Source organism: Panicum hallii, chromosome 9, assembly GCF_002211085.1.
Source record: "Panicum hallii strain FIL2 chromosome 9, PHallii_v3.1, whole genome shotgun sequence".
In the NCBI taxonomy this organism is placed as follows: Eukaryota; Viridiplantae; Streptophyta; class Magnoliopsida; order Poales; family Poaceae; genus Panicum; species Panicum hallii.
In genome coordinates this window covers 63852485-63877542 of record NC_038050.1, presented here as the reverse complement: position 1 = coordinate 63877542, position 25058 = coordinate 63852485, and the positions used below count along the sequence as shown (strand labels likewise).

Below are 25058 nucleotides of genomic sequence, written 5' to 3'. Positions count from 1 at the left end.
CACAACAAATCCCCAAGGTTATCAGTACAGCCTAGATGAACAAATGAACATAGAGAAGCAGCACAGAAGCAGAAGCATATATAAACAAAAAAAAAAGCAGTGAATCCATCTCAGAAAGAAAAAAGAAAACACAATTGCTGAAGAATCATGAAATCGGGAGTTGACGGTACTCAGAGCACATAAGGGATGTGTTGTTCTCTACAGCTATACAATACAGCAAAACCATACACAGTTGCCCGCACCCTAAAACACGGAAATATTTGCCTGCATGCATAAAAGCAAAGTTCAAAATTCCAGGGGATAGTTAATCATCCAGAGTGGTGAAAACGCCCCGGTACAAATGCATTACATTTTGAAGTCTGATTGCCTTGTGTAATCTATTGCTCTGAAACTATGTAGGATACAATACTACAAAATAACCTCAAGTCAAGTGAATGCTTCTTATATTTTGTTTCCCGAACCCGACCATCAAAATAAACAAAAGTAACTGTAGAATTTGAGCACCATAGGCAGGAACATCTTGATGAAGAAACCATCATAGTCAAGCTCTCAAGACATTTCCAGCATCTAACTGTTACCACCCCAACGCCGTTTCCTTGCAGGTCGCTGATTCTGGATATGATCTGTATTACATGCTACAGCCGATCGCTCTTTCATGTCACCATCCTCTTTTTTTGGACCAATAGCCTCTTTGAACCTTTCCCTTCTTTTTTGCATCTTTTCCATTACCTCAAGTATGTGTTTGTCACATTCTCCTGTAGCTCCATTGGTGTCGGCAGCATCTTTCACCGTTGCATCATTCAACTGTAACTGCTCTGCTGAACTTGTTTCAATGAATGATTTCAGAACTTCTCTTGGTTTAAGCTTGCTTTTAGAAATGATATCATCATGGTCCTGTTCGATCAGTTCGCCCTCCTCAATCTCTCCATCTTCTTCATTTTGCTGATTTTGGTGCGCTGATTTCTTTGAATACTGATTGCCGAAGTGATGGTAGCCCATATTCTGTTTCCGCGCATTCTGATGTACATGCCTCAGTTTGGAACAGCACAAATACTTGCCCACAGGAAGATCTCCCTTTTGGTCATCTTCAATCACACGCCTTAACTCATTGCCTCGCCTCTCAAACTGCAAAAGATGACAGTATAGCATTGAGGAATAGAAGTCCAGTCGATGAGGAGTATATGTGCAAGGATATGGTACAAACTACAACTTTTCACCAAAATAGCAAATACAAACAAATAATGCGATGAATACAGACATTTGTGTTACACCCTAGAACAAGCAATTGTGCTGTGTGGTTTTAGAACTACTGCTTATCAAGATAAAAGGCTGTAGTAGAAGCCAAGGACAGAAACACAAAGAAAATCTGCAAGGCATTGCCTCGCTCCGTGTGGGAGTTCTCCAAAAGACCAAAACAGCCAAGTTGATCTATAGATGTATTAAAAAGCAAGCATGCACAACAACCTACCAACTTTCCAGTAGTTATCCACTTGTTCTGCCTAAGTGCCTAACATTTGATGAGTAAGATTAGAAAAAAAAAGATAGCAGCATTCAAGCAGAAACCAAACGATTATATTGTTGATGTAACTAAATGTTGCAACAGAAACCAAGAAACATTCTAGCAAAACCATGATATTATATCAAAGCACACCAGAGAGTATTCTTAGAGTTAAATTATGTATCTAAAAGAAAATACAGCATGACTCGGACTGAATTTGGTGTCTGAATTCTAAAACGTGAAGAAAACAGAGAACAAAGAGTACTTCTCAGCACTAATTAGTGCATCCCATCAAGTATTTGATTTGACTTAGATCATTTTTGTAGGAAAAAGCTAGGAACCTAAGCAGCATAAGATGGCCACCAGTCAAACCTCCTTTTTTTCCAGTGAGTATTTCAGTTGTTAACAGCTCAGTCTCACTACACATTTTCATGTTCATCAGAAACTTCAGGTGAGATGTTCTTAGAATAACCAATATGATTAGTTTGACAGAAATATTGATATAATTAAAATACCTGAGCATGAACGAATTGCAGGTAGGTAAATATAAGCTTTAGGCCAGAAATAAATGAAACAAGCCAGAATGCACTGGTGCACAATCATAAGTTCATAACATAATCACATAGCACTAACCCAAGCCACTATTGAGGGGACTCTTACAGGCACAAGTTATAATGGAATAAGAATCAATGAAACAGTATGGTGATAAGGCTAGCAAGCATCAGGAGATGCTATTAATCAAATAATTGATGGATAGCCATATTAGAAGGGGGTACATTGAATTTACAAAAACAATCAAATTAAAATGATGGCCCAAATCAAAAGTAAAGTACATCACAAGTTTAAACGTTCTAGTCAACTTACTGAATTCCTGAAAACTGAATGTTCATTGGACATAGGACAACATTAGAGTTAACCATATTCAAGTACAAAGATCACTATAAAGTGGCTAGGTGCTTAAAAGTTGAGAGAACTTCTGGATAATAGATCTCTAACATCTCCTAGTGTGGCTAAACCAGCAGAAACAAGATATACCTTAAAAAGATCTTGATTAAGGAAACAATATAACAGTTTTTTTAACAATAGAATAGTTCGCCCAGTTCCATTTGAATAGGTGAACCTGAACTAAAATAAAGACCTATTGTGGTATTGTTACAATTTAGAAACAAAGAAGCTAAACATTTAAGCTCACCAAATCAATGGCTAGAACAAAACAGAAAAGGTAGATCACTCAAAGTCAAAGGGAAAAATAAGTAACAAGATAGGTACAATGTGTATCTTAAGTTGCAAATATCTGTTAAATGGCAGAATCGGTAGTGAAAAAGGAACACGAACCAAAAGTATATAGCATAGCAAATTAGTTCAGCGCAAATATGAGATAGTCATACAGGGGTGCACCTACACTATCACACAAATCCCACTCCTGGGGCAGAGATAAGCAACTAATCTTAATTTTTATTTGTTTAGGTTTCGAGTTAGAAACAAAATGTCGATTTGTGTGGACATGGTTCAAAGTTCAAACATGGATGGAAATGTGTTGCCCATGTGGCAAAAATCCTCTAGTATTTTAGGCCACATCAGCAAAACCATCTTCCAAAGAAGCTTAAAGGTGTAAACTGACCTAGCTTTGTAAGTTTAGGGTGTTAAATATCCTGCTTGGCAAGTCAGGGTGTTAAATATTACTGTATTAACTGTATCTCCTCTCCCTATCTTCTCCATCTCCTACCCTCGTGCATCCTCCCCCTCCTGTGTATTTTTTTAGGACAGTTTGGAGTGAGACATGGGAGGAGGCCATTATGTTGTAAGATACTATAAAACATGAATATTTTTTACGAAAAATTGTGTTGGATAGCATTGAAGCACTACCACATAAAAATTGACCAGTAGAGACTGCCAGAGCTAAATTTTTCTTTGCCAGGATTTCAGGAAGTGCACATTCATACTTCACCAAGCGTCCTTAGCATTCACCACAGTTGTACATGCACCAGATGACAGTAGAAAGAGCTCAACTCCAGGGAGCAGTAGCACATTAAGAAAGTAGTTTTTTTTTTGTCTTTAAGACACAATGGATGGCAAACACATCAACAAGAACTAGAGCTATAATGTCATATCTCACCACATGTTGACTCAGTATTACGCAGAAAGATAAACACAAAAATCTCCACATAAATCCACATTGATGTATTCAAAACTAAATTTAGCCTCTTAACACCATGAGCAGCTATTAAGGATTATGGTCTGTTATGCAACAGCATAGGCATAGTAGTGCCCCTGCACACAACCTTTTGAACAAACAGTGTAACCACCCGCATAGATGCACATGCAGTCATCTAAACAGATGCAAGCAAGAGAGTACTGGTGGAGTGTGCTTGCTAGATGCAGGTTCCAGTGCAGCATTTGAGTTTTTATCCCTTTATTTGCAATTGCCAAAATGATAAACATGTAACATCTGCCTAATGGGATAGGATTTTATTATGGACTAACAAAACTTCTAAACAAAGGAATAATGAATGGAGCCATGGATGATAGATGCATTAGTTTGTAATTTGTATGATAGAGTTTGAATGATGTGCAATGCCAGAAAGAATAAATATTTCATGGTCAATGAAGGTCCCTTTAAAATAATATTCAATAGTTAAGATTTGACCTTCTCCGAATCTAAATAAGGAACTCACCTACAAGGCTAACACTACAAGTCCAGAATCCTATGGAGGGTTACTCAGGTCTTTGTCAGAAAATATTAACTATTGTTTGCTGGCATTTGAAGATGGATTTGAAATGCAACACATGTATCCCAACAAATTGAACAGCTTAAACTAGAAATTCAACAGATTAAAATAAAATTGGCAAATGTTGATGAGGAAGTGCTTTAATGCTATCCAAAATGCTTGCATTTAAGGAAACTGGGTCACGGTTAGCAATGCCCAGTTAGTCAGTACTCCACTAATCCTCATACCACTTTATGATCTGTGCAATATAGTTTAGGACACACAAAAGCGTGACTCAATTTTTTGTGCGCGCATATGTGTGCTAGCAGAATACATCATCATGCCAGATATAAGAATGTAAAGAGTAAAACGGCACATTGATAGAAAGTTGACATGTACAATTTGTTGGATTTTTTTTCCTCCTCAAAGTTTACCTTTATTTTCCTATCATTCAATCGGAAGTTATCAGCATTCTCCAGCTCATGCCTTCTCCCAACACAAATATTTGAAACAGTATTACTATTTCTCATATGACCAAAATTACAAATGGCTTTTGTATCAATTTCCTCTGTAAACTTATGCAGCTTCAAAGCATAAATCCTCCTATCACTGACCATGGATTGATCATGCATCAATCTTCTTCCTTTCAGAAGTGACAAATCAGCAAGATTTTTTTGGTTCATGGAACCCAGATCAGCATGAAGCTTCCTCTTAACTGGCAGAATAAATCGACCTGTTTCAGCAACAGTATCACTGCACAAAGCAGATTGAGGAATGCCGCCATTGTTCTTTTGATGATACACATCATAATGATATTGTACCATCTTAGCATTGCGGATTCTTTTGTTCTCTATACATCTGTTTCTTGAGCTCTTAAAAGGGAAGCCAGTAGCAGGCAAGTCACTCTCAGAATTCTTGAGGCTAGGATACAACTCAAGATGGTTAGCATGTCTGCAACGCTCATCATTGCTTTCAGCAAATCTTCCTTTGTCTCTGTATCTCCCTCTGACCTCAGGACCCTGCCATTCGCAAAATCCATAGTCAGTGCAGTGGGGAAATTCATCCACGCTATGGTCATACCTGGCTCTTCTCTTTTCCTGACAATGCCTTTCTCTGTACATTCGTCCATCATCAGCATCAGCCATATCAGAATTTAGCATTGAATGGTATACATGATCATGATGTTGCTGCCACTCCTTGGCTGAAGAGAAGCACTTCTCAACATCTTCTCCTTCACTGAATTCATGTGAAGAAGATCGCCTATGGTGGTGACTAGAATTGCTAAAGTAATGCTTGTCATTTTTCAGGGCTACTCTTTCCACAGGTGAATAACCTTGCTTCTCATAAAATTGATTGTGAACTGCATTGCAATAGTTGGTCCTCAGGGAAGATGAGCTAGATCTTCTCTTCTCATACTTCTTATCATACCTACTAGGGTAGCTATCTGTTGATTTTTCTTTTTCAACAAGTATAGCATACTTCCCACCATCTACGCTTTGTCTCCTCAGTTCTTTTCTTGTTTTATGTCCAGATTTAAGAAGGTTGTGATCACTTTTGCAGTCAACAAAAGAATCATTGGACTTGCCCCGTCCAGCAAAAGGAGCTTCTCCCCTCCAAAAGGGTTTAGTTGCCTTATGATTTCTATCATCAGCAGGAGAAGGGGTATAACTATGACGGCGACTTTCACTGTTTTCTCTGTCTGACTTACTTGAATGGTGGTAAAAGTCAGATTTGACCTGCTCATCCTGAAGTTTGGTGCCTTCAAAGAAGACCCTGGAACCTGAATGTCTATTGGCTCTCTTGAAATAGAAATCTCCTTTTGATTCTCCAGAAAGCGTATCAGAATAATCAGGACTAGAGGATTGGCCCCTTTCACAAGAAGAATCTCTTCTATCCAGTTTGCTGCCACTACACTCTGAGGAACCTCCACCATGCACTTCCTTATCAACCACCCTGTCCGCCACAAGGCTGGTGCCCTTCATATGTCTGTCACCAGGATGGTCAATGGACATTCTGCATGCAGTGCAATTGAGAAGACAATCAGCTCAGGAATGAACTCGAGAAACACATGGTAACCACCCTCAAATGACCTTCAACTATGCATACCTTTCAGTAGTCACACACTTCTGATTTAATTTTGAGCTGTCATCTGAAGTGGATTGATTTGAGGGTGAAAGTGTCATGTTTACCTGCTCAATCAGATTACTTGTTAGAATATAGCCAGAAGATATTGCTGAACCATATAGGCCTTGATGAAACATACTTGAATCACAACATCTGAATCCCTTTGTACTGGACGCCACAAGTCTGCTGACGGAACACGTTCGTGTGCACTGCCTTCAACATGGATTGCTCTACCCTTTGGCTAGATTAACAAGATTAAGTTAGCCCTGTTAGATTACACGTGAATATATGATAATTTAATTACACTAAAAAATGACTTCATATTACCTTGGCAAGGCCATTTCTTCCTTCAAATCCAGAATAATTTGCTACCTTTGACATTGCTTTGACAGATTTCAGTTTGTACGATTCCTGAATACAGAGATCATAAGGTTTTGCTCAACAACAAAAAAAAAATGGTACGCGTCCAAGGCTAATGCCTTACTTGATACAGTCCTGATGTTTCATTTGCATGTGATCGGGTCCCTAACCTTAATTGCTTCTGCACAAAAAAGTTGTGCATTTAGCTCAATTTTCATTTGACAACATAGAAACTGCTATACAAATGCCAACAGGAAATAACATGACCAGAGTACCATGTTGCACCAATATTTTATCCAGCCTTCTTCATCCAGATTAAAATTGAAGTAGTCACTAAGATCCACTCCTTGTTGTCTCCAAGGCTTGTGTTGAAATGCTTCAATGTCTATGTCAAAAATTGTGCTGAAATAATATAATGCAGTGTTAGGATCAGCACTCAAGCTAGTGCATCATAACTATCAGTTCATGACAGAAAGCCATATAGACAGCCCAGCCAATTTATGCAGCTTTCAATTACTAATAACCCAGCAAGCAACAGGAAATTCATCTTTTTCTCTCTTCTGATGCCTATAATAACAAAAAAATCACTACCATGATATGTAAAAACTACATTAATTGCATGTTTTTTGCATTCATGTGAGTAGGAACTGCACCTGTTTCTTGTCAAGAATAAATTAGAATCGCGTTGAAACATATGCTGGCGACCTCGATCAACTTGCGCCATGATAGGTAATGTCATTTTCTCAAGAAGTCCCTTGCACTGGAGCCCACCAACCTGGAACAGCCCAGTCCAACACAAGAACTATCATCCAAATTGGTCTGCTAAGGAATATATACATCATTAGCAAACAACTGCAAAACAGCAGCTTCAATCTACATGTAACCGCACAGAAGAAACTGGATAGAGAGCGAATTCGACTTAAAGCTCACAAGAGGTGTGCATATGAATGGCAGGAACCCACATAATTCATGCAATGTGCTGCAGATCAGTACTAGAGAATCTAGAACCTCCCCTGAATAAACTACACCTACAGTATTGCAAGTTCTAACCCACTACAGCACCAATAAGAATCTTAATACTACCAATTTCAGCCAATTCACCGCATACCGTTGCCCAGCCGCCATCGTTTACAGATGAACCCTTCACGCGGCAGCCCGAATCCTCCCCCTCCTCAGCCAGGCACTCCTCACCTCGACCCACAGGAGGCGGCGGCGGCGGCGCGCCGGCGTCCTCGTTGAGGACGATGTGGAGACCATCATCGCTCTCCTCGTCGCTGCTGCTGTAGCCCGTGGCCCCGTCCCCCAAATCCACCGCCTCGTTCGCGTCCACCTCCGGTACCTCCTCCTCGCCGTCGGTGGCCGGGTCGGAGTCCCTCGCATTGGAGCCGCCGCTCTCCCCCGCGGCGGCGAGCGCGGCCGTGACCTGCTCATCGAGGTCCGCGTAAAGGTCCTCGACGTCGTCGTCATCGTTGTTGCTGGCCGCGGATACAGCTGCGGCGGCGGCGGCCTCCATTGGGGCGGCCATGGGGCGGCGGCGCAGCAGAAGGAACACTAGTGAGGTCCTACCTGCTAAGCCATAGGTGGCGCTGATGCAGGTTGCGCAAAAACCTTGGAGCGCCGCTGCCCGATTAGCCTAAAACCCTAGAATGAGGACAGTAGTCACTTGTTCGCAATGGAACCTCCGTGTTCGGATATTTTCTCTGGTATAAACGTGCTACAGCATTCTGCAGAATTTTGGAGAACTGAAAGTATTAAAAGCATGGCATTTTGAAAATTTTGCACTAAACTTGAACTCAATTTAGTTCATTGTTTGTTAAATTACGGAAAGGAAGTTTGAATTAGTAGCTTCGTTCTACATTTAGAAATGCAAGCTCAGGCCAACCGATAACCGAGCGCTCGAAAGACTCGGCCTATTCCTAAATATGTTTGCTTCACCATTCGAACCAAACTAAGCTATATTTAAATTTTCACGTAGCAGTAGCCCAGAGATACATAGAGCATTTACAGAAAACGTTTCTTACAATCAAAATTTGGCTGTCTGTAATTTTGTATCGGTATGCTTTCAATGTGTCCTACACTAGATCACATCAACCGCAGGTTCAGAACTACAATGCAGCTATCTGTCAACTTGGAATCGTACAAAGGATCGTACACACACAGATGAAACAGTATCGCTTGCTGCCTCGCGTAATATCAAGTCCAATCAATGGCGTTCTTCAGCAAACTGGATCTGTTCAAGTGGCGTAAACTGTGCAGTGCTCCTATTCTTAGAAACCCGGTAGCCCACAAAGATAGATAGGCAAATGGCTACCACCGAAAGGAGCAAAGCAAAGGCGGTTGCAGCATCCCAAGACCGATTAGGCGCAGGGCTGTAATATGCAGCTTCGGACGAAGGCTGTACATCCAAAATTAACCAGTTGCAGCTGGCTGAGTAATGCTCAGAATCACTCCATTCTTTGCCGTCAGTTGGGTACCAGAAGGCTACGGCCATATTGCTGGACTGGCCTATTGTGAACTGTGCATCCTGCATCGCCAAAGGAACAATTCAGTACTGTATTTTGTCAAGAAATGATGCTATAGAACTTCAAGCAGTTTGTAAAATTAATAAATGGGTATCAAATTTGCCAGTCCACAGGCTTACAATAGATACACACGCATTGGCCCATTAAAGGTATTCCATGAACAAGTGATAAAGGCATGCATGCCCAGTAGAAGCCGGACAATCAGGAAATCACCCAATTATATGTTGTACTGTTGTCTATCCACAAAAAAGTGTTAATATCTTTTAGGCGTAGTTTACACAAAATATAGATTTGTGAGATTAACTGAAATATAATTAGTATATGTGATAATTGAAGACCCAGTAGCTATTCTCGTTTTTTTTTTGCCACTATATATCCATGAGTAGCTGGTGTTCGTGCTACAGTGCCTTGCATGAAATGTAATAGTAAATAACTACCTGCTGAAATTGATCCATTGTTCTTAAGGGTCTTGAGAACTCAAAATAATATGTGCCCTTCTCATCTTGTTTTCCATAAGGATTATCATCATCAACAAAGCCTGGAAATTTCACATGATAATCAGATGATAAAGTTTAACTTGGACGTATTTTTCTTTTGGTCAACATTTAAATAGTGACAAACAAAAATATATTGATGACTTGCTAGATCTAGATGGTAGCGGAAGCTCATTGCACGTTATTAATTTACATAGTTGCTAGCAGTTGGAAAAAAAGGACACTGAGAAGATGAAAGCGTGCAATCTCAAGTTCTCAATTCTCAGAAGATGGTCTGCACATGTTACGTGTTTTTGAATCCATAAACAAGCCAAGTACAGATAAAAAGAAGAGTCTGATGGTTTTACCTGAATGCACAGTCAGCGAACTGTGCCACCAAGCCCCGTGCCAATCATTTTGAGCATTTGAATTGTTCTCTGAAATAAGAATTGTCCAAAACAAAGTTCGATCCCAAAAGGTTCGTACAAAAATAAACAAACGTACAATCCACATACGATAATTTCTGATTATTATAAGCATGGGTACCTTTAGGGCCGACTCCATCAAGGTATCGGCAATGCGGATTCCATGCATAGATATCAACAAGGTGGCCAAATCTAAACAAATGAAATTTTTAACAGTAAGTATCTACATCATACAATACACAACTACAAAACCAACATTTGACAGGTAGAACAGAGTTACCTGTCGCCTCCATTTCCAACAGCATTATCTATGTGATTGCCACCATAAAGACGTCCGGGAATAGCACTTCCAATTTCGAAGTGCATAATGTCAACCTCATGACCTCTACAACTTTTACTCGTGCAAGAACCTCGCGTATCTTTGCATCCTCCCATCTAAATAGTCAAACAGTGTCATGTTTGATACACATAACAAGGAAAAGCAAAATGCATGAGTCAACAGCAACACTTGTAATGTTTAATAGCTAGGGGAGATTCAAACTTACATTGTAATATGTGGCATTATCTCCAACTTGGAACATCAGAGCAACAGAAGGGCACTTGCTACTTTCCCTGTGTTGATCAACAAGTCAACCAAAACCACAGGTTACTTGATGATGCAGGGGTATATAGTTCAAACTAATGGTGGAAGGCTAACATCCTCTTCAGAATCAAATCATTTTCACAAGGCACAATAAATCAAATCAAATCTAACCACCAACATGCCCTTAAAGCCCAAGGCAATGGGGGAATGTCAAGCCAAGGCACACTTGATCCAACTAAAACAGCATCAGGCCTTACAGAAGAACAATGCAGTAAAAAAGCTGTTGTGGTACTACCATTTAATAGAACAATTGAGAATCATGCATAAATCTATAGGCCTCCATCAAATGGCAAGGTCAATGTTCACAAAGAAAAAGATCGAGATGGGTTTCTTCAGCAAGACAAAATAGCAGACTGGTTGTCTAACATCTCCAATCCAGACATCCAATATAACATCTCTCTGGAGTCTGGACTAAATGAGTGGCAATAACGAGCACTACAGCTTCCACTATCATTCTATCCGCACTAGTACAGATGTAACACAGAAAGACGGCGAAAGTACCCTTTACTGTAAGCGTAAGCCCCATCGACCTGCAGCATGAAGAAGACGTTGACGCCATCATGCACAGCCTGCACAGCCCAGTCCAAAAGTTAAACAAAAGCACAATTTTGGAGACATCAAGGTTTCAAAGTATCAACACATGAATCAACTCTTCAGTTGAAAATCGAGCTCAATCATCAGGCTACTCCAGATAAATCCAAAGATTTTACTACGCCTAACAGTCAAAATGCTACAGCGTAAGATCGAAGTCCATGATTCAGCTCATGGATCACCATTTCGATTTCGACAACACAATCAGTTCTAAATCCAACTGCGTTCAACCTAACTTCTCGAGATCCACATGTTTCCCCATGGGCGAGAGGGGACGAGATATAGAAGAAGAGAGCCTGGAAGAGACGAACCTTGACGGCGACCTTGCCGCCGGAGTAGGCCTTGTCTTCGTCTGGGTCGAGCGCCGGCAGCAGCGCGAACTCCGAGGCCTCCACGCTGTCCCAGTCGTCGCTGTGGCCATCCACGGTCACCTCCCCGGGGCGGAACTCCGCGAGCACGCGCCCACCGCCGCTGGAGCACGTGGGCGCCTCGCCGTGGTGCTCGTGCGCGGCGGCGGCCGCGAGGAGGGCCGCCGCGGCGGCCAGGACGACCAGGAACCTCGTCATGCGGGGACCCGCGGATCGACGTTTCGTGGTTGTGCGGAGCCGGAGGCCCTTTCCGTGGTCGGGGACAGTGAGAGCCTCAAGGTTAGTCAAGTCAGCCACACGGCGGCGGCGGCGTGGAGAACGAGGAGGCGTCCGTCGCCGGCCTGGTTGGGGCCTGGAAATTTCGCATCTGCCGGTGAACGGAAGGAGTTGACGAGATTACCCCTGTGCTTTCGAGTTGCTCCATGGCCGCGGGGAGTGTAGAATGGGAGGGTTTGATCGGGGATTTGGGAGGCGCGGACCGGAGAACACGATCTAGCTGTTTGACCGCCCACCCCAGTACTCCACGCACACGCAGAGTGCCAAACGTGAAGGCGTAAATTGCTTACATGCGTTACTCTAACGCAAAAACGTAAAATTAAAAGATCAGTATTTTTTTACTAGGAAACCGTGACCAATATAAAATGAGAATACTTCATACAATGAATATGTCTTGTAGCATTGTCAAGATGATGTGGAGGAAAGGGAGATGAGAGAAATACGCGATATTTACCGAAGCTACCATCCTTAAGCAAATATAGTGCTAGACAGCAATTATTGAATTAATTTCTACTAAATGCTAGTTTGATCTATTCAGAAAAAGAGAGAGATTCTAAGCGCAACAGACAAACACCATGATTTTTATGGTTCTTCTTTTGGGTTTTATGTTAAATCACGATGTAAGGTGGCGACCTGTGAAAAAACACTATTTGTGAATGGGACGCCTCTTACACTTTCCATGTGATTTGCATGTTTTTCCATGTCACCATTTATTTAGCTCTAGCTAACAAACTCTAAGAAATGGTCTATGGACCAAGATTTCTTTTCATTCTCTTCAATTTTAAGTATGATTTATGAACCATAGCTAATTAAAGGCAACTACTATGGCACAAATATAAACTTAGACAGCTCAAGCGCTAATACATACATGTGGCAAAGTTTATGACGTTAAATTTGTAGTTATGGGAAACACTCCGCATAAGATTATATACATGTGGAAACACTCAAGCGCTAATTCAGTGGCATAGCGTGACACGGGAAAATGTGCACTGATAATGATCAGTTCCTATTGTCACCAAATTGATCACAGTTCGTCATCAATAAACCAGCATGCCGTGTCACCATTCCAATTTATACCGAGAAAATACAGCATCAATCAACATGAGCCGTTTTTGACTTGGCGGAGAATAAAGATCAACAAGGCATACAAGAGTTATGGCTTCGGTAGTTCGGTACAGCCCGCACGCCAGGAATGCAGTAATTGACCGGGCAACAGTGCGTGAGAAAGGCAACTAGCTAGCGAGCGCTACGGACAGCCAGTACTACTTGTTGCCTTGTTGGAGATTGGTGGCCCATGAGGCTATCTGGCCATGCATTTTGCAGTGCTTTTCAACAAAGCAGCAGCACGGGAGGCTTGTGAGTTCTTCGGAGCCCAGTTTGGCCTCCATTTGGCTCCACCCCTTTACCTCGGATTCTGTATGTGGGTATGCTTTTTAAAGATGTATGTCCAAAAGATTATTTATCATTTTCCCTCTTTTGTACCCGGCGATGTTCTATCTTCCACATGAGTTCCCGTGCCCCCACTGTTCTTGCATTCCAAGTATGCCTATACTTACTGAGTTACTGTTTAAAACTAGAAATTCAGCAAAACAAAAAAATATATACACATAAATGAAGGACAGCAATTGACAGTGCCTGAAGGATGGATTGTAGCTATCTCGACGGCAACCGCAGCCTGAAGAGCCAGTTGATGATGGTTAGCATGCTCCAAGGAAACGACGTGGCCCCCGTGCTGATGTCTAATCAATCAACTGGGCATCCAAAGCGCGGATCAATTGCCGAGCTCAGCTCTCTCTAGATCAGCTGTTGTGGTGCCCGAACGGCAACCATCATACTGTAATTAGGGATAAGCTCGGTGAAAGTGTGCTTACGAGCCATGCATGATGAAGCGGGCCCAGTAAAACAACATTAGGATTATAAAATCACCGGGCAGAAATGCTTCAAAATCATTAAGAAGGTAGAAAGCTCCATGTTCTTGTGATTGGCCGCGGTCGCTACACGATGGGATGGCTTGAGCTTGAGCACAGTTCAGTTTGCACACGCCGCCGAGTACTCCACGCTCCACAGCCCATACAGACAGAGCCCAGATCTCGTGACTTCACACCACCACTACCCCCCCGGCGCACGCAAAGCTATGCAAGCCATACCGCCAGCCAAAGCGGGGAGAGGAGGCGAGCGCGGCGAGATCTCTCCGTGCCCATGCCGCCAGGGGCCGGGACCGCGAGCCCACGCGACGCGCGATGGGACGGCCCGGCTGAAAAGTCTGTGCGGCTCGCTCTTCATGCAGGTCACTGGTCAGGTACGCTACGCAGTAGTGCCGGCTCAACCGCCGTATATTCTCGTCCTGCAAAGGGCAGGGCAGCCGGCAGCGCCACGCCCGCCACGTACGGCCTGGGGGCCGACAGCGAGAGGCGCCACATGGGCCGCGGCCGGCGATTGGCCCGGCCGCGCGGCCGCACGTGGGCGCGCAAAGGCCGGCCCCCGGTGGGGTGTAGCCGTCACGTCGCGCGAGCCCCGGCTCGGTGCTCCAAGGACACAACGCACGAGGTGACCGGGGGGTGGTTGGTTGCCGCCTCGCGGCCGCGCGCGTCGCCGTCGCCGTCGCCCGTCGTGGCCGCGGCCGACCGCTTTCGACCGTCCTGCCCCCGCCCCGCCCGGTCTCCCCCACCTCCGCTCTCCCTTTCCCCAAAGCAAAAACAATCCTGGTGCGGCCTGTACTTCGCCAATGAATGCGCAGTGGTTATCCAGTTCGCGAAACCGACTAGCGGTCAGATGGGTTCTGGTTTGGACGTGCGACTACATCGACCGGTCTGCCACTCTGCCGTCGGAATAATATCGGTGGGTTTGCAACGGTTTCGTTGCCACTGGCAGACGCAGATTCGAGGTCGAGATGGCAACGTGGTATTTTCCTGCAATCTCGCTAGGAAAAGGCGAGACTTTTGATTTGATCAGTTGCTGCAGGCAATGCAAGCAAGAATGCCGCAGGGCTCTGCGTGCTGCAGTGTGTCGCAGTGACGGGCAGTTCTTGATCGGTGTTTCTGACCCAGTGGATGAGACGGAACAATGGCATGGTGCCATGCCAATTGGATGGGTGCAGAGGAAAAGAATCCAAATGTCACGTGGTTCCTACAAAATGGTCCAAGGGTGCAGTGCGGCCATGTTTCAGATTTGACCGACGAGTGAAAACTCTGGGCGGGTGTGAACTCTCCCCGTAAACCGTCGAGCTCTCCCCGCTTGCTTCGCTTGCCTATAGCAAGGGAATTGAACTCCTCTCATTTTCCTTTTGTTCATCGATTGCAATTAGTGAATGATGCTATGCACTAGAGAGGGTCGTTTCGTTCATCTACTCCAGAGGCTCTAAATGATGTGGCGCTCTTGGAGATACTAAAATGGAACTCTATGTTAGGATTAGCCTTAGCAAATCACCTCCTAATGTCCTATTTTTAATCTCATCATAATTAAGATGACATATCCTCGCAAAAAAAGGATCACAAATTTTCCTAACAAAAATGAAAAATCTTGCGGTGAATCAACATTCCTGCTGCTCACCCCCTTGCTTTCCCAAATTTAATAAAACCTACTACTGTTTTCTTCATCTTTTATGAGTTATTAGGGTTGGATCTATGGGGTCAAGGGCTTCGATGAGATTTCCTCCATCCATGTTTTTAAAAAGATAAAGTCGAAATCGTCGTCACTCTAGGTGGTTCAGGACAATCAAGAAAAAAAAACTATCGTTTTGAGGGTGTCAAACTACCTTAGATATATTGTTGGCAGGTTTATCATGAAGGCGCATATTGGGGAAGAAAGGCGCCGCACTATGCTCCGCTTCAACAAATGAGAGATGGAAGATCAGGTCAAGCCACCTGTCTTACTTATGGTAAAAAAAATCACGTTCAAAAGAATAAAAATATAGCAATGCAATGCTTCAGAAAAAATACTGAAGTTCAAGGGTGGGGTATTCGTTTCGTCTTTGGGAAGTTTCTCAGGGCTAGAAGCAAGGCAGGAAGGCAGTGGATCTTGATGGCAGTTAGGGGGTGTCAATAGTGTTCGGCAGGAACAGAGCTAGTGGTGGGAAAAGCCACTAGGAGAGGTAGGCAAAGGATGCGCGGGCACGAGCCGAGGAAGCCGAGCGCTATCACGAGGAAGGAGACGCCGATTACTGAAAACCATGAATCGATCTAGACGGCTGGTGCGGCAGCGGCACAGACGTATGCTGCTCCTCGCCTCATAAAATCTGAAATTTCAGACGTACTCACCCCGTTCAAAATGAATACAACTCTCACATTGTTCGGAGGAGACAAACAGTCTTAAATTTGATTCAATTTATACAAAAAATTATTAATACTTATATCCCCAAATAGATTTAGTATAAAAATATTTTACATAATTAATCTAATAATATTTATTTTATAACATAAATATTAATACTATTTTCTATAAATTTGATTAAATTTAAAATTATTTGACTTCTTGATAACAACCAGAGTTGCATTCTTCGTGAAAAATAGCATCGCCAAATTTATGCACCAGGGCTGATCAACTGCAAATAAAGAGACGAAACAAATTCCCCGTTTTCAGCGCTGAAAAGAGAAAAAGCTGCAAGGGTGAAAAGTATCTACGGCCACTTCAGCTGGGAGCTCGTCGTCGTCCCCAGCGCGAGCGCAATCCAAAACCTGAACCCTGCCCGATCCCCCCACTACCCATCCCTATCCCAGCCATGCCGTCGTCATCGGCTCATCGCCTTGCGCGTAATATCCTTCGTCCACTGTACCTGCCCCCACTTCTTATTTTATCCTCGTGACTCAATAAGCGCAGCCCGGACGGTGGAGCAATCGGACGACGAACCCCGATCGAGTGGGCGAGCGAGCCGACGAGACGAGCGCACAGGAGGACGGACGGGGCCGCCCAATCCAGAGCCCCCGGCTTCTCCCCCCCCCCCCCCCCTCGCCATGGCGTCGGGCAGCCGCGCCACGCCCACGCGCTCCCCCTCCTCCGCGCGGCCCGCGGCGCCGCGTCAGGCGCACCACCACCACCACTCGCAGTCGTCGGGCGGGAGCACGTCCCGCGCGGGCGGGGGAGGGGGCGGAGGAGGCGGCGGGGGCCGCGCGGCCACGGAGTCGGTCTCCAAGGCCGTGGCGCAGTACAACCTGGACGCGCGCCTCCACGCGGTGTTCGAGCAGTCGGGCGCCTCGGGCCGCAGCTTCGACTATTCCCAGTCGCTGCGCGCGCCGCCCACCCCGTCCTCCGAGCAGCAGATCGCCGCCTACCTCTCTCACATCCAGCGCGGCGGCCACATCCAGCCCTTCGGCTGCACGCTCGCCGTCGCCGACGACTCCTCCTTCCGCCTCCTCGCCTTCTCTGAGAACGCCGCCGACCTGCTCGACCTGTCGCCTCACCACTCCGTCCCCTCGCTCGACTCAACGGCGCCGCCCCCTGTCTCCCTGGGTGCCGACGCGCGCCTCCTCTTCTCCCCCTCGTCCGCGGTCCTCCTGGAGCGCGCCTTCGCCGCGCGCGAGATCTCGCTGCTCAACCCGCTATGGATCCACTCCAGGGTCTCTTCCAAGCCGTTCTACGCCATCCTCCACCGCATCGACATCGGTGTCGTCATCGACCTCGAGCCCGCCCGCACCGAGGACCCCGCGCTCTCCATCGCCGGTGCAGTCCAGTCCCAGAAGCTCGCTGTCCGCGCCATCTCCCGCCTCCAGGCGCTACCCGGCGGGGATGTCAAGCTGCTCTGCGACACAGTCGTGGAACACGTCCGCGAGCTCACGGGTTACGACCGTGTCATGGTGTACAGGTTCCATGAAGACGAGCACGGGGAAGTTGTTGCTGAGTGCCGGCGTGATAACCTTGAGCCCTACCTTGGGTTGCATTATCCCGCCACAGATATCCCCCAGGCGTCCCGCTTCCTGTTCCGGCAGAACCGGGTGAGAATGATTGCCGATTGTCATGCCACGCCGGTGAGAGTCATACAAGATCCTGGGCTGTCACAGCCACTGTGTTTGGTTGGCTCTACACTGCGCGCCCCACACGGGTGCCATGCGCAGTACATGGCGAACATGGGTTCCATAGCATCGCTTGTTATGGCGGTCATCATCAGCAGTGGTGGTGACGATGAGCAAACAGCACGCGGTGGCATCTCATCGGCAATGAAGTTGTGGGGGTTGGTAGTGTGCCACCATACATCACCACGGTTTATCCCTTTTCCATTGAGGTATGCTTGTGAGTTTCTCATGCAGGCTTTTGGGCTGCATCTCAATATGGAGTTGCAGCTTGCGCACCAGCTGTCGGAGAAGCACATGTTGCGAACACAGACTCTGTTGTGTGACATGTTACTGCGAGATTCGCCAACTGGCATTGTCACACAGAGCCCTAGCATCATGGACCTTGTGAAGTGTGATGGCGCTGCACTCTATTATCATGGGAAGTACTATCCATTGGGTGTCACTCCCACTGAGTCCCAAATTAAGGATATAATCGAGTGGTTGACAGTGTGTCATGGGGACTCAACAGGGCTCAGCACAGATAGCCTGGCTGATGCAGGCTACCATGGTGCTGCTGCATTAGGGGATGCTGTATGTGGCATGGCAGTAGCCTATATTACGCCAAGTGATTACTTGTTTTGGTTCCGGTCACACACTGCTAAAGAAATCAAATGGGGTGGTGCGAAGCATCACCCAGAGGATAAGGATGATGGTCAGAGGATGCACCCACGGTCATCATTCAAGGCATTTCTTGAGGTAGTTAAAAGCAGAAGCCTACCATGGGAGAATGCAGAAATGGATGCAATACATTCCTTGCAGCTCATATTGCGCGACTCCTTCAGAGATGTTGCAGAGGGCACTAGTAACTCAAAAGCCATTGTCAATGGACAAGTTCAGCTTGGGGAGCTAGAATTGCGGGGTATAAATGAGCTTAGCTCCGTAGCAAGAGAGATGGTTCGCTTGATTGAGACAGCAACAGTCCCTATATTTGCAGTAGATACTGATGGATGTATAAATGGTTGGAATGCAAAGATTGCTGAGTTGACAGGCCTTTCAGTCGAGGAGGCAATGGGAAAATCACTAGTAAATGATCTTATCTTCAAGGAATCTGAGGAGATAGTTGAAAAGCTACTGTCGCGAGCTTTAAGAGGTATATCTCATTTGTCTTTCTTATATAATCGCTCTTTCTTTTGTATTATGTTTGCAGGAATCGCACACTGCAGCCAAGGAAAAGAACTGTATCTATTGATGTATATAAAATCACAGAAGTGTATACATATGATCTATACATATTTATTGGGCGAAGTATCGAAATATATGATATATATACTTAGATGTACTCAGTTTCATAGGCTACTCAGTTTCATAGGCTTACTTCTTTTTTTTTGTGTGTATAGCATGAATAAGTATAGAAAATGGGGGCCAGCTAGAAACTACCATTAAATCTTCTCAACCATTTTCATCGAAGCATCTTAGAACCAGTGCTTAGAACTAGTAGACAGCCATGCTCAAATGTGAAAAGTAAGTGCATCAAACTTGTACCAGAGGTGAGCCCTGATTTATGAACTTGCTGCTCGTACAGGTGAGGAAGACAAAAATGTGGAGATAAAGCTGAAGACATTTGGGCCAGAGCAATCGAAGGGACCAATATTTGTTATTGTCAATGCTTGTTCCAGTAGAGATTACACAAAAAATATTGTTGGTGTCTGTTTTGTTGGACAAGATGTCACAGGGCAAAAGGTGGTCATGGATAAATTTGTCAACATACAAGGGGATTATAAGGCTATTGTACACAATCCAAATCCTCTAATACCCCCAATTTTTGCGTCAGATGAGAATACTTGTTGTTCAGAATGGAACACGGCTATGGAAAAACTTACAGGATGGTCGAGAAGTGAAGTTATTGGTAAGCTGCTTATTGGAGAGGTATTTGGAAATATTTGTCGACTTAAGGGCCCAGATGCATTGACAAAGTTCATGGTCGTCCTTCACAATGCTATAGGGGGACAGGATTATGAGAAGTTCCCTTTTTCATTTTTTGACAAGAATGGAAAGTATGTGCAGGCCTTATTGACCGCCAACACAAGGAGCAAAATGGATGGTAAGTCCATTGGGGCCTTTTGTTTCTTGCAGATTGCAAGCGCCGAATTACAGCAAGCCTTTGAGATTCAGAGACAACAAGAAAAGAAGTGTTATGCAAGGATGAAAGAATTGGCCTATATTTGCCAGGAGATAAAGAATCCTCTTAGTGGCATCCGATTTACCAACTCTCTGTTGCAGATGACTGATTTAAATGATGACCAGAGGCAGTTCCTTGAAACTAGCTCTGCTTGTGAGAAACAGATGTCCAAGATTGTAAAGGATGCCAGTCTTCAAAGTATTGAGGACGGGTAAGCATTCTAATCTTACCCTTTTCTTTCACTCATACTCTAATATTTGCCTTGAATAATTACATTTGATTCATTTACGTTTGTTTAACGGCGCCCAAGAGTTACCATAATCTGAATATCAGTGGCACTAATCTTTCTGTCAGTAGTAGGAATTAGAGAAGTTCATCAGTCATCAGACTTACAGTTCTGTTTTGCTATTTTTGCAGTTTCTTTAAACTGTCCCTTGCGCCTAAGTTATTGTCAACATTAGATGAAGATTATTACTTTTTGGCATTACCCTTTAAGACAGTTTTATATTATCATTCATGGCATCTGTGCACTGCTCTTGCTTTGGCAACATCTGAAAATATCTAAGACCAGCAAGCATTTCATGGTAGAACACTGCATATTGTAGGCATGCCATTGCAAAGATGAAGCCAGTCCAGATTGCTCTACTTCAACAGCTGCATTGGTGTTCCTGTAACCCCAATCATCCAGATTACTGCACTTAAGTCTTCTGTGGGATTGGAAACCACCTTTTATTTTAAACGAAGTACCAACTTACTAAATGATGATGGGGTGCGTTTCTGGCTGTAAGTATGCCATTATGGCTGTTATCACTAACTAATGGTTGACAAAATATGGCTACTCAATCGGTACCAAGTCAGAAATTGATGGTTTCTACAGTTCCCAAAGGAACTGGTGAAAATGGTATCATTTTGTCTATATTTTTAGGATAGCGGAATACCACAACATGCACTAATTACTATGTATATTGAACGAGTCATGATTATATCAAAAAGGCTATTTTTAACAAACAAAAAGTTGCGTACACTTGGGTTTTCTGCTTACCGGTGTTTGTACTGATTGCTACCAGGATTGTGAACCTTTGCACCCTAAATGATATATCATGGAATTTTATTAGAATTAAGGGAATTGCCTTATGAACTGTCTAGTCTAGGGAACATCACCAAACTTCAAGCAGCTTCGTCTAAAATGCCTTTGCTCGCTGTCTTGTTTGATGAACTTCATATCCTATTAGGAGATGTTATATTTTGTTTGCCTGCACAGAAATTTAGAATCCCTTCAACAAGATATCAGTTGGAATAGCTAAGTATGCTATCATATAGTTTTATTGTTGTATTATTTGTTTGATGTATTTTCTTTGGAATCTAAGACACTGTTTTACTTTGCTCTTAAGTTTGAACAGCTATTGTTATTTCCACAATTGATTAGCTGAAAATTTGTTGATTTTGTTTCTCTTTTTTTTTTAACAGCTCTTTGGTGCTTGAGAAAGGTGATTTTTCTCTTGGAAGTGTCATGAATGCTGTTGTCAGCCAAGCAATGATATTGTTGAGAGAGAGGGATATACAGCTTATTCGGGATATCCCAGATGAAATCAAGGAAGCATCTGCATATGGTGATCAGTATAGAATTCAACAAGTTTTGTCTGACTTCTTGCTAAGCATGGTGCAGTTTGCTCCAACCGAAAATGGCTGGGTAGAAATACAAGTTAGACCAAATGTAAAACGAAATTCTGACGGAACAGATTCAGCGCTTTTCATCTTCAGGTTAGCTGCTTACTCTTTGATTATAAATTTATCATAAAATGAACCCCACCCCCCCCCCCCCCCCCCCGCGTCAAGGAATGGGTTTCTTCAAGGAATTTGGTAGGGAACATAATGTTTTCTAGTCGTCCGACTAATCGCGATTAGTCAGGCTTATCGCTCCCTTGCCACCAATAAGGGTTAGCGACTAGGTCTGAGCGACTAGAAACCTAGTCGTCTGATTAGTCGTCGACTAACCATGATTAGTCGTCCGATTAGGCTTGAAAACGATCAGATTTAAGAATCTGATCATAGGCCTCGGCTAGTGGGTGGTGGACTACTAGGCTGGCAATTAGGCCCATTAGGTTTTGAGTATATATCTTGCAGCTGCAGGTGCTGCCAAGCCACCTCACCCCAAAATGCCCGCCAGAACAAATGCGCAGACACGCCGCCGCCCGCCCGCTAAAATACACGCCGCCACCTGCCCAAAGGCGTGTCTGCTGGAGCATCCAGCCACCCAGGAGCATGCCGCTGCCAAGGAAACGCCCAGGAGTTCCATGGCTCCCTGCTGCCCAGGAGCTCCATGCCTCCACGCTGCCAGGAGATACCTCTGCCCAGGAGCTCCCACCAAAATTTGTGGTGTTGATGCTTGCTATATACTATGTAATGTATAGTATACATATCATATTGGTCCTGGATGTACAGGATGACTATACAGATGACTAGGCTCGACTAATCAGCCTAATCGACGACTAATCTCGACTAATCAACTTATCGGTGTCATGGCGACTAGGTTCGATTAGACGACTGTAAAACATTGCCGAAACAAGTACAGGAATTACTTCAATTTTAGCTGGTTGGTTGCATATATGGTTTGGTACCTTTCAAATATACAGTCGTGATGAATTTGACAGAATCTTCTTGTTTGTATCATGGGGTGTTTAAGTTGTCCGGTGCTCTAGATCACATCTAGTTTGCACTGAACCAAAGAACTGAGAGAATTTATCTTTGCTGAGCTATTATGATGAACTGACTGTTTGGATGAAATTTGGACTCAAATCCCTAGGATATTTATATATTTTCGATTTAAAACTAAATCATAAGATTCTCGTACCTATACCCATCATCCAAACAGGGCGCAAGTAACCTACCTCTGTCCCACTAATATATATATTTATATTTAATTCCTCTGAAATATCAGACACTTGTGCTATAGGATTATACCGAATAAAATGGATTACTTTCTTAGGTAGAGAAACAATACTTGGATTAACCTAAGCAGATGCAAATTCTTATCTATTTGGCTTGTTCTTTTGGAGGTCCTTTTACATTGGCGAGAAAACTGAGTTCTGACGAACTTACCTATTGAAGTTCAAAACTGTCATATAAAATGGTGCCATGAACTGTACGCATCTGGTTCTATGATATGAATTTAGTGTTCTGACTCAACTTGGGCAAATGTGATAGTCTTTCTTTAACTCATGCTATTTTAACAATCTACATTTGTTTCAACGTTTGCTAGATGATTCAACTGAAACAGTAGCTTCCAAATGTTAACAACAATAAAAAAACTGAATGCCTCTCGTCTCGGCCACTAAATAATGGAATGTGCACTAAATTCTGGAACTAAGTGGTTTCCTTTTTAACTCTGTATTTCTGTAGGTTTGCATGTCCTGGTGAGGGCCTCCCCCCTGACATTGTACAGGATATGTTCAGCAATTCACGCTGGTCAACCCATGAAGGCATTGGGCTAAGCACATGCAGGAAGATCCTCAAATTGATGGGCGGCGAAGTCCAATACATCAGGGAGTCGGAGCGGAGTTTCTTCCTCATCATCCTCGAGCTGCCCCAACCTCGGGCAGCAGCTAGTAGAGAAATCAGCTGATATGCTAAGTTCAGCGCTGACCTTACCCAACTGCTTGGTCAACTAGGTGACTTGAGCTCCCCTGATAAGAGGGAACCTAATCTACGAGAAGCCTGAAAACACCAATATGACTCTGATGAAGCACATCAAAGCTGCCACGGTGATTCTATGATTCTCAGTGTCTAGAGGCTGTTTTCGGTGCGCCACTGTAAGTCCGGATGACCAAAGATCCAAGTTCATGGCGGCTAGTAATTCATACAGGCGCCAGGCAGCAATATGGCTCTTAGGGTAGACCCATGACCAGCTCCACGTAGTACATAATTTGTTATTAGCTCATATGTATATAATCTGTCGTGTATACTATGCATAAGGAGCTGTATCAGCTCCCACGGTTGTATTTTGCAGGCCTTCCCAGGCCTACCGCACTTAATCTAGCATTTGGTTTCCTTGGAATTTTGGCATCCTGTTTTAAGAAACATATACTTGAAACTCTGAACGCGATCTGTTGGCATGCTGTTTGACAATCTGAATGAATGTGGTTACAACCCTGACGCTCAAGGACTGCGGCGTTTGTGCAATGTGCAGGCACCGAAAGCGCAGGCAGCGTGCATGCAAAAGGCACGTTTGTTTGCGCCTTGTGAGACGCCTGGAGGTTGCGGTTCGGAGATTGCCGGCCCTACCAACCAGACTTGTGCAATTGTGCTTTGCAGATCTGGGCCGTGTCGACTTGAATGTTTGTTTGCGCTGAACAGAGCGTGTGGAATCGTTTGCGCTGATGTGTAAAGCCACGAGCTTTCCAGTGTGAACTGGGCTGGGGACTTGGGGCTGCTAGCTTGCATTGCTAGACGCTAGCTACTAGTGCTAAACTTTAGCACTTATATCTTTAGTAAGTATTTAAATCTTAACTAAAGTTTAGTCCTAATGCTAAAATTTAGCATTTTCACCCATTAGCACTTGGGTCCGACGGGTCGATCCATTTGCTTTGTTTCGATGGCTTCAATCTGCGGCGGTCGGAGGCCGAAGGAACAGAGGCCAGCCCGTTGGATACAGAGAGCACCGAGCACGGTTCATCTCCAGGGCTCCAAGCACTCCCTGCTCCTAACGGGGCGTGTCACCGGCAGCATGCGTCTCGATATTGCAATCTTACGCATTCAGTTTGGGACGGGACACATTTTCTGAATCTGTGATCTTTAAGCACTGGAAAGGTTAGCCATTTCAGCCAGCGACCCTAATCGGAATCCCGCATAAATGGCAGACCTGGGATCTCTTCATGTGATTGTTTGGCCAAATCTTAGGAGAGATCAAG

At 44.3% G+C, this 25058-nt stretch overlaps 2 protein-coding genes across 3 annotated transcripts; one reads left to right on the top strand and one right to left on the bottom strand.

The window, feature by feature from the left end:
- Positions 1–137: 137 nt before the first annotated feature.
- LOC112875099 (FIP1[V]-like protein) lies at positions 138–12199 on the bottom strand. The gene is made up of 17 exons (XM_025938809.1): positions 11656–12199; positions 11255–11322; positions 10656–10722; positions 10391–10545; positions 10232–10302; positions 10054–10122; positions 9650–9750; positions 9002–9214; positions 7799–8113; positions 7344–7465; positions 6966–7092; positions 6815–6871; positions 6658–6741; positions 6470–6571; positions 6313–6395; positions 4641–6219; positions 138–1125 (listed from the first exon to the last, which is right to left on the bottom strand). Exons 1-17 carry the CDS (start codon positions 11908–11910, stop codon positions 568–570), a joined length of 4026 nt encoding a protein of 1341 aa, XP_025794594.1. The 5' UTR covers positions 11911–12199; the 3' UTR covers positions 138–567.
- Positions 12200–16922: 4723 nt separating this feature from the next.
- Positions 16923–24244, top strand: LOC112878166 (phytochrome B). 2 transcript variants are annotated; one of them, XR_003225645.1, is made up of 4 exons: positions 16923–19122; positions 19555–20362; positions 20757–20934; positions 21619–21757. XR_003225645.1 is itself a non-coding variant. In XM_025942591.1 (4 exons), the coding sequence occupies exons 1-4, from the start codon at positions 16938–16940 to the stop codon at positions 23771–23773; spliced, it is 3510 nt and encodes a 1169-aa protein (XP_025798376.1). In that variant the 5' UTR covers positions 16923–16937; the 3' UTR covers positions 23774–24244. The 2 variants fall into 2 exon arrangements, 1 of the variants encoding a protein (XP_025798376.1); XM_025942591.1 differs by lacking the exon at positions 20757–20934 and adding an exon at positions 23551–24244 and having other exon boundaries at positions 21619–21912.
- The last annotated feature ends 814 nt before the right edge of the window (positions 24245–25058 follow it).

What these genes read in the sequence shown, in the direction of transcription:
- LOC112878166 (XM_025942591.1), top strand. Translation starts at nt 16,938, where the DNA reads ATGGCGTCGGGCAGCCGCGCCACGCCCACGCGCTCCCCCTCCTCCGCG. An exon ending in CTTCAAAGTATTGAGGACGG is followed by an intron (nt 20,363 to 21,618) that starts GTAAGCATTCTA and finishes TTTTTTTAACAG; the next exon opens with CTCTTTGGTGCTTGAGAAAG. An exon ending in TCAGCGCTTTTCATCTTCAG is followed by an intron (nt 21,913 to 23,550) that starts GTTAGCTGCTTA and finishes GTATTTCTGTAG; the next exon opens with GTTTGCATGTCCTGGTGAGG.
- LOC112875099 (XM_025938809.1), bottom strand. Translation starts at nt 11,910, where the DNA reads ATGACGAGGTTCCTGGTCGTCCTGGCCGCCGCGGCGGCCCTCCTCGCG. An exon ending in CAATGGATCAATTTCAGCAG is followed by an intron (nt 9,215 to 9,649) that starts GTAGTTATTTAC and finishes TTGGCGATGCAG; the next exon opens with GATGCACAGTTCACAATAGG. An exon ending in GAAGAAATGGCCTTGCCAAG is followed by an intron (nt 6,572 to 6,657) that starts GTAATATGAAGT and finishes TTGTTAATCTAG; the next exon opens with CCAAAGGGTAGAGCAATCCA.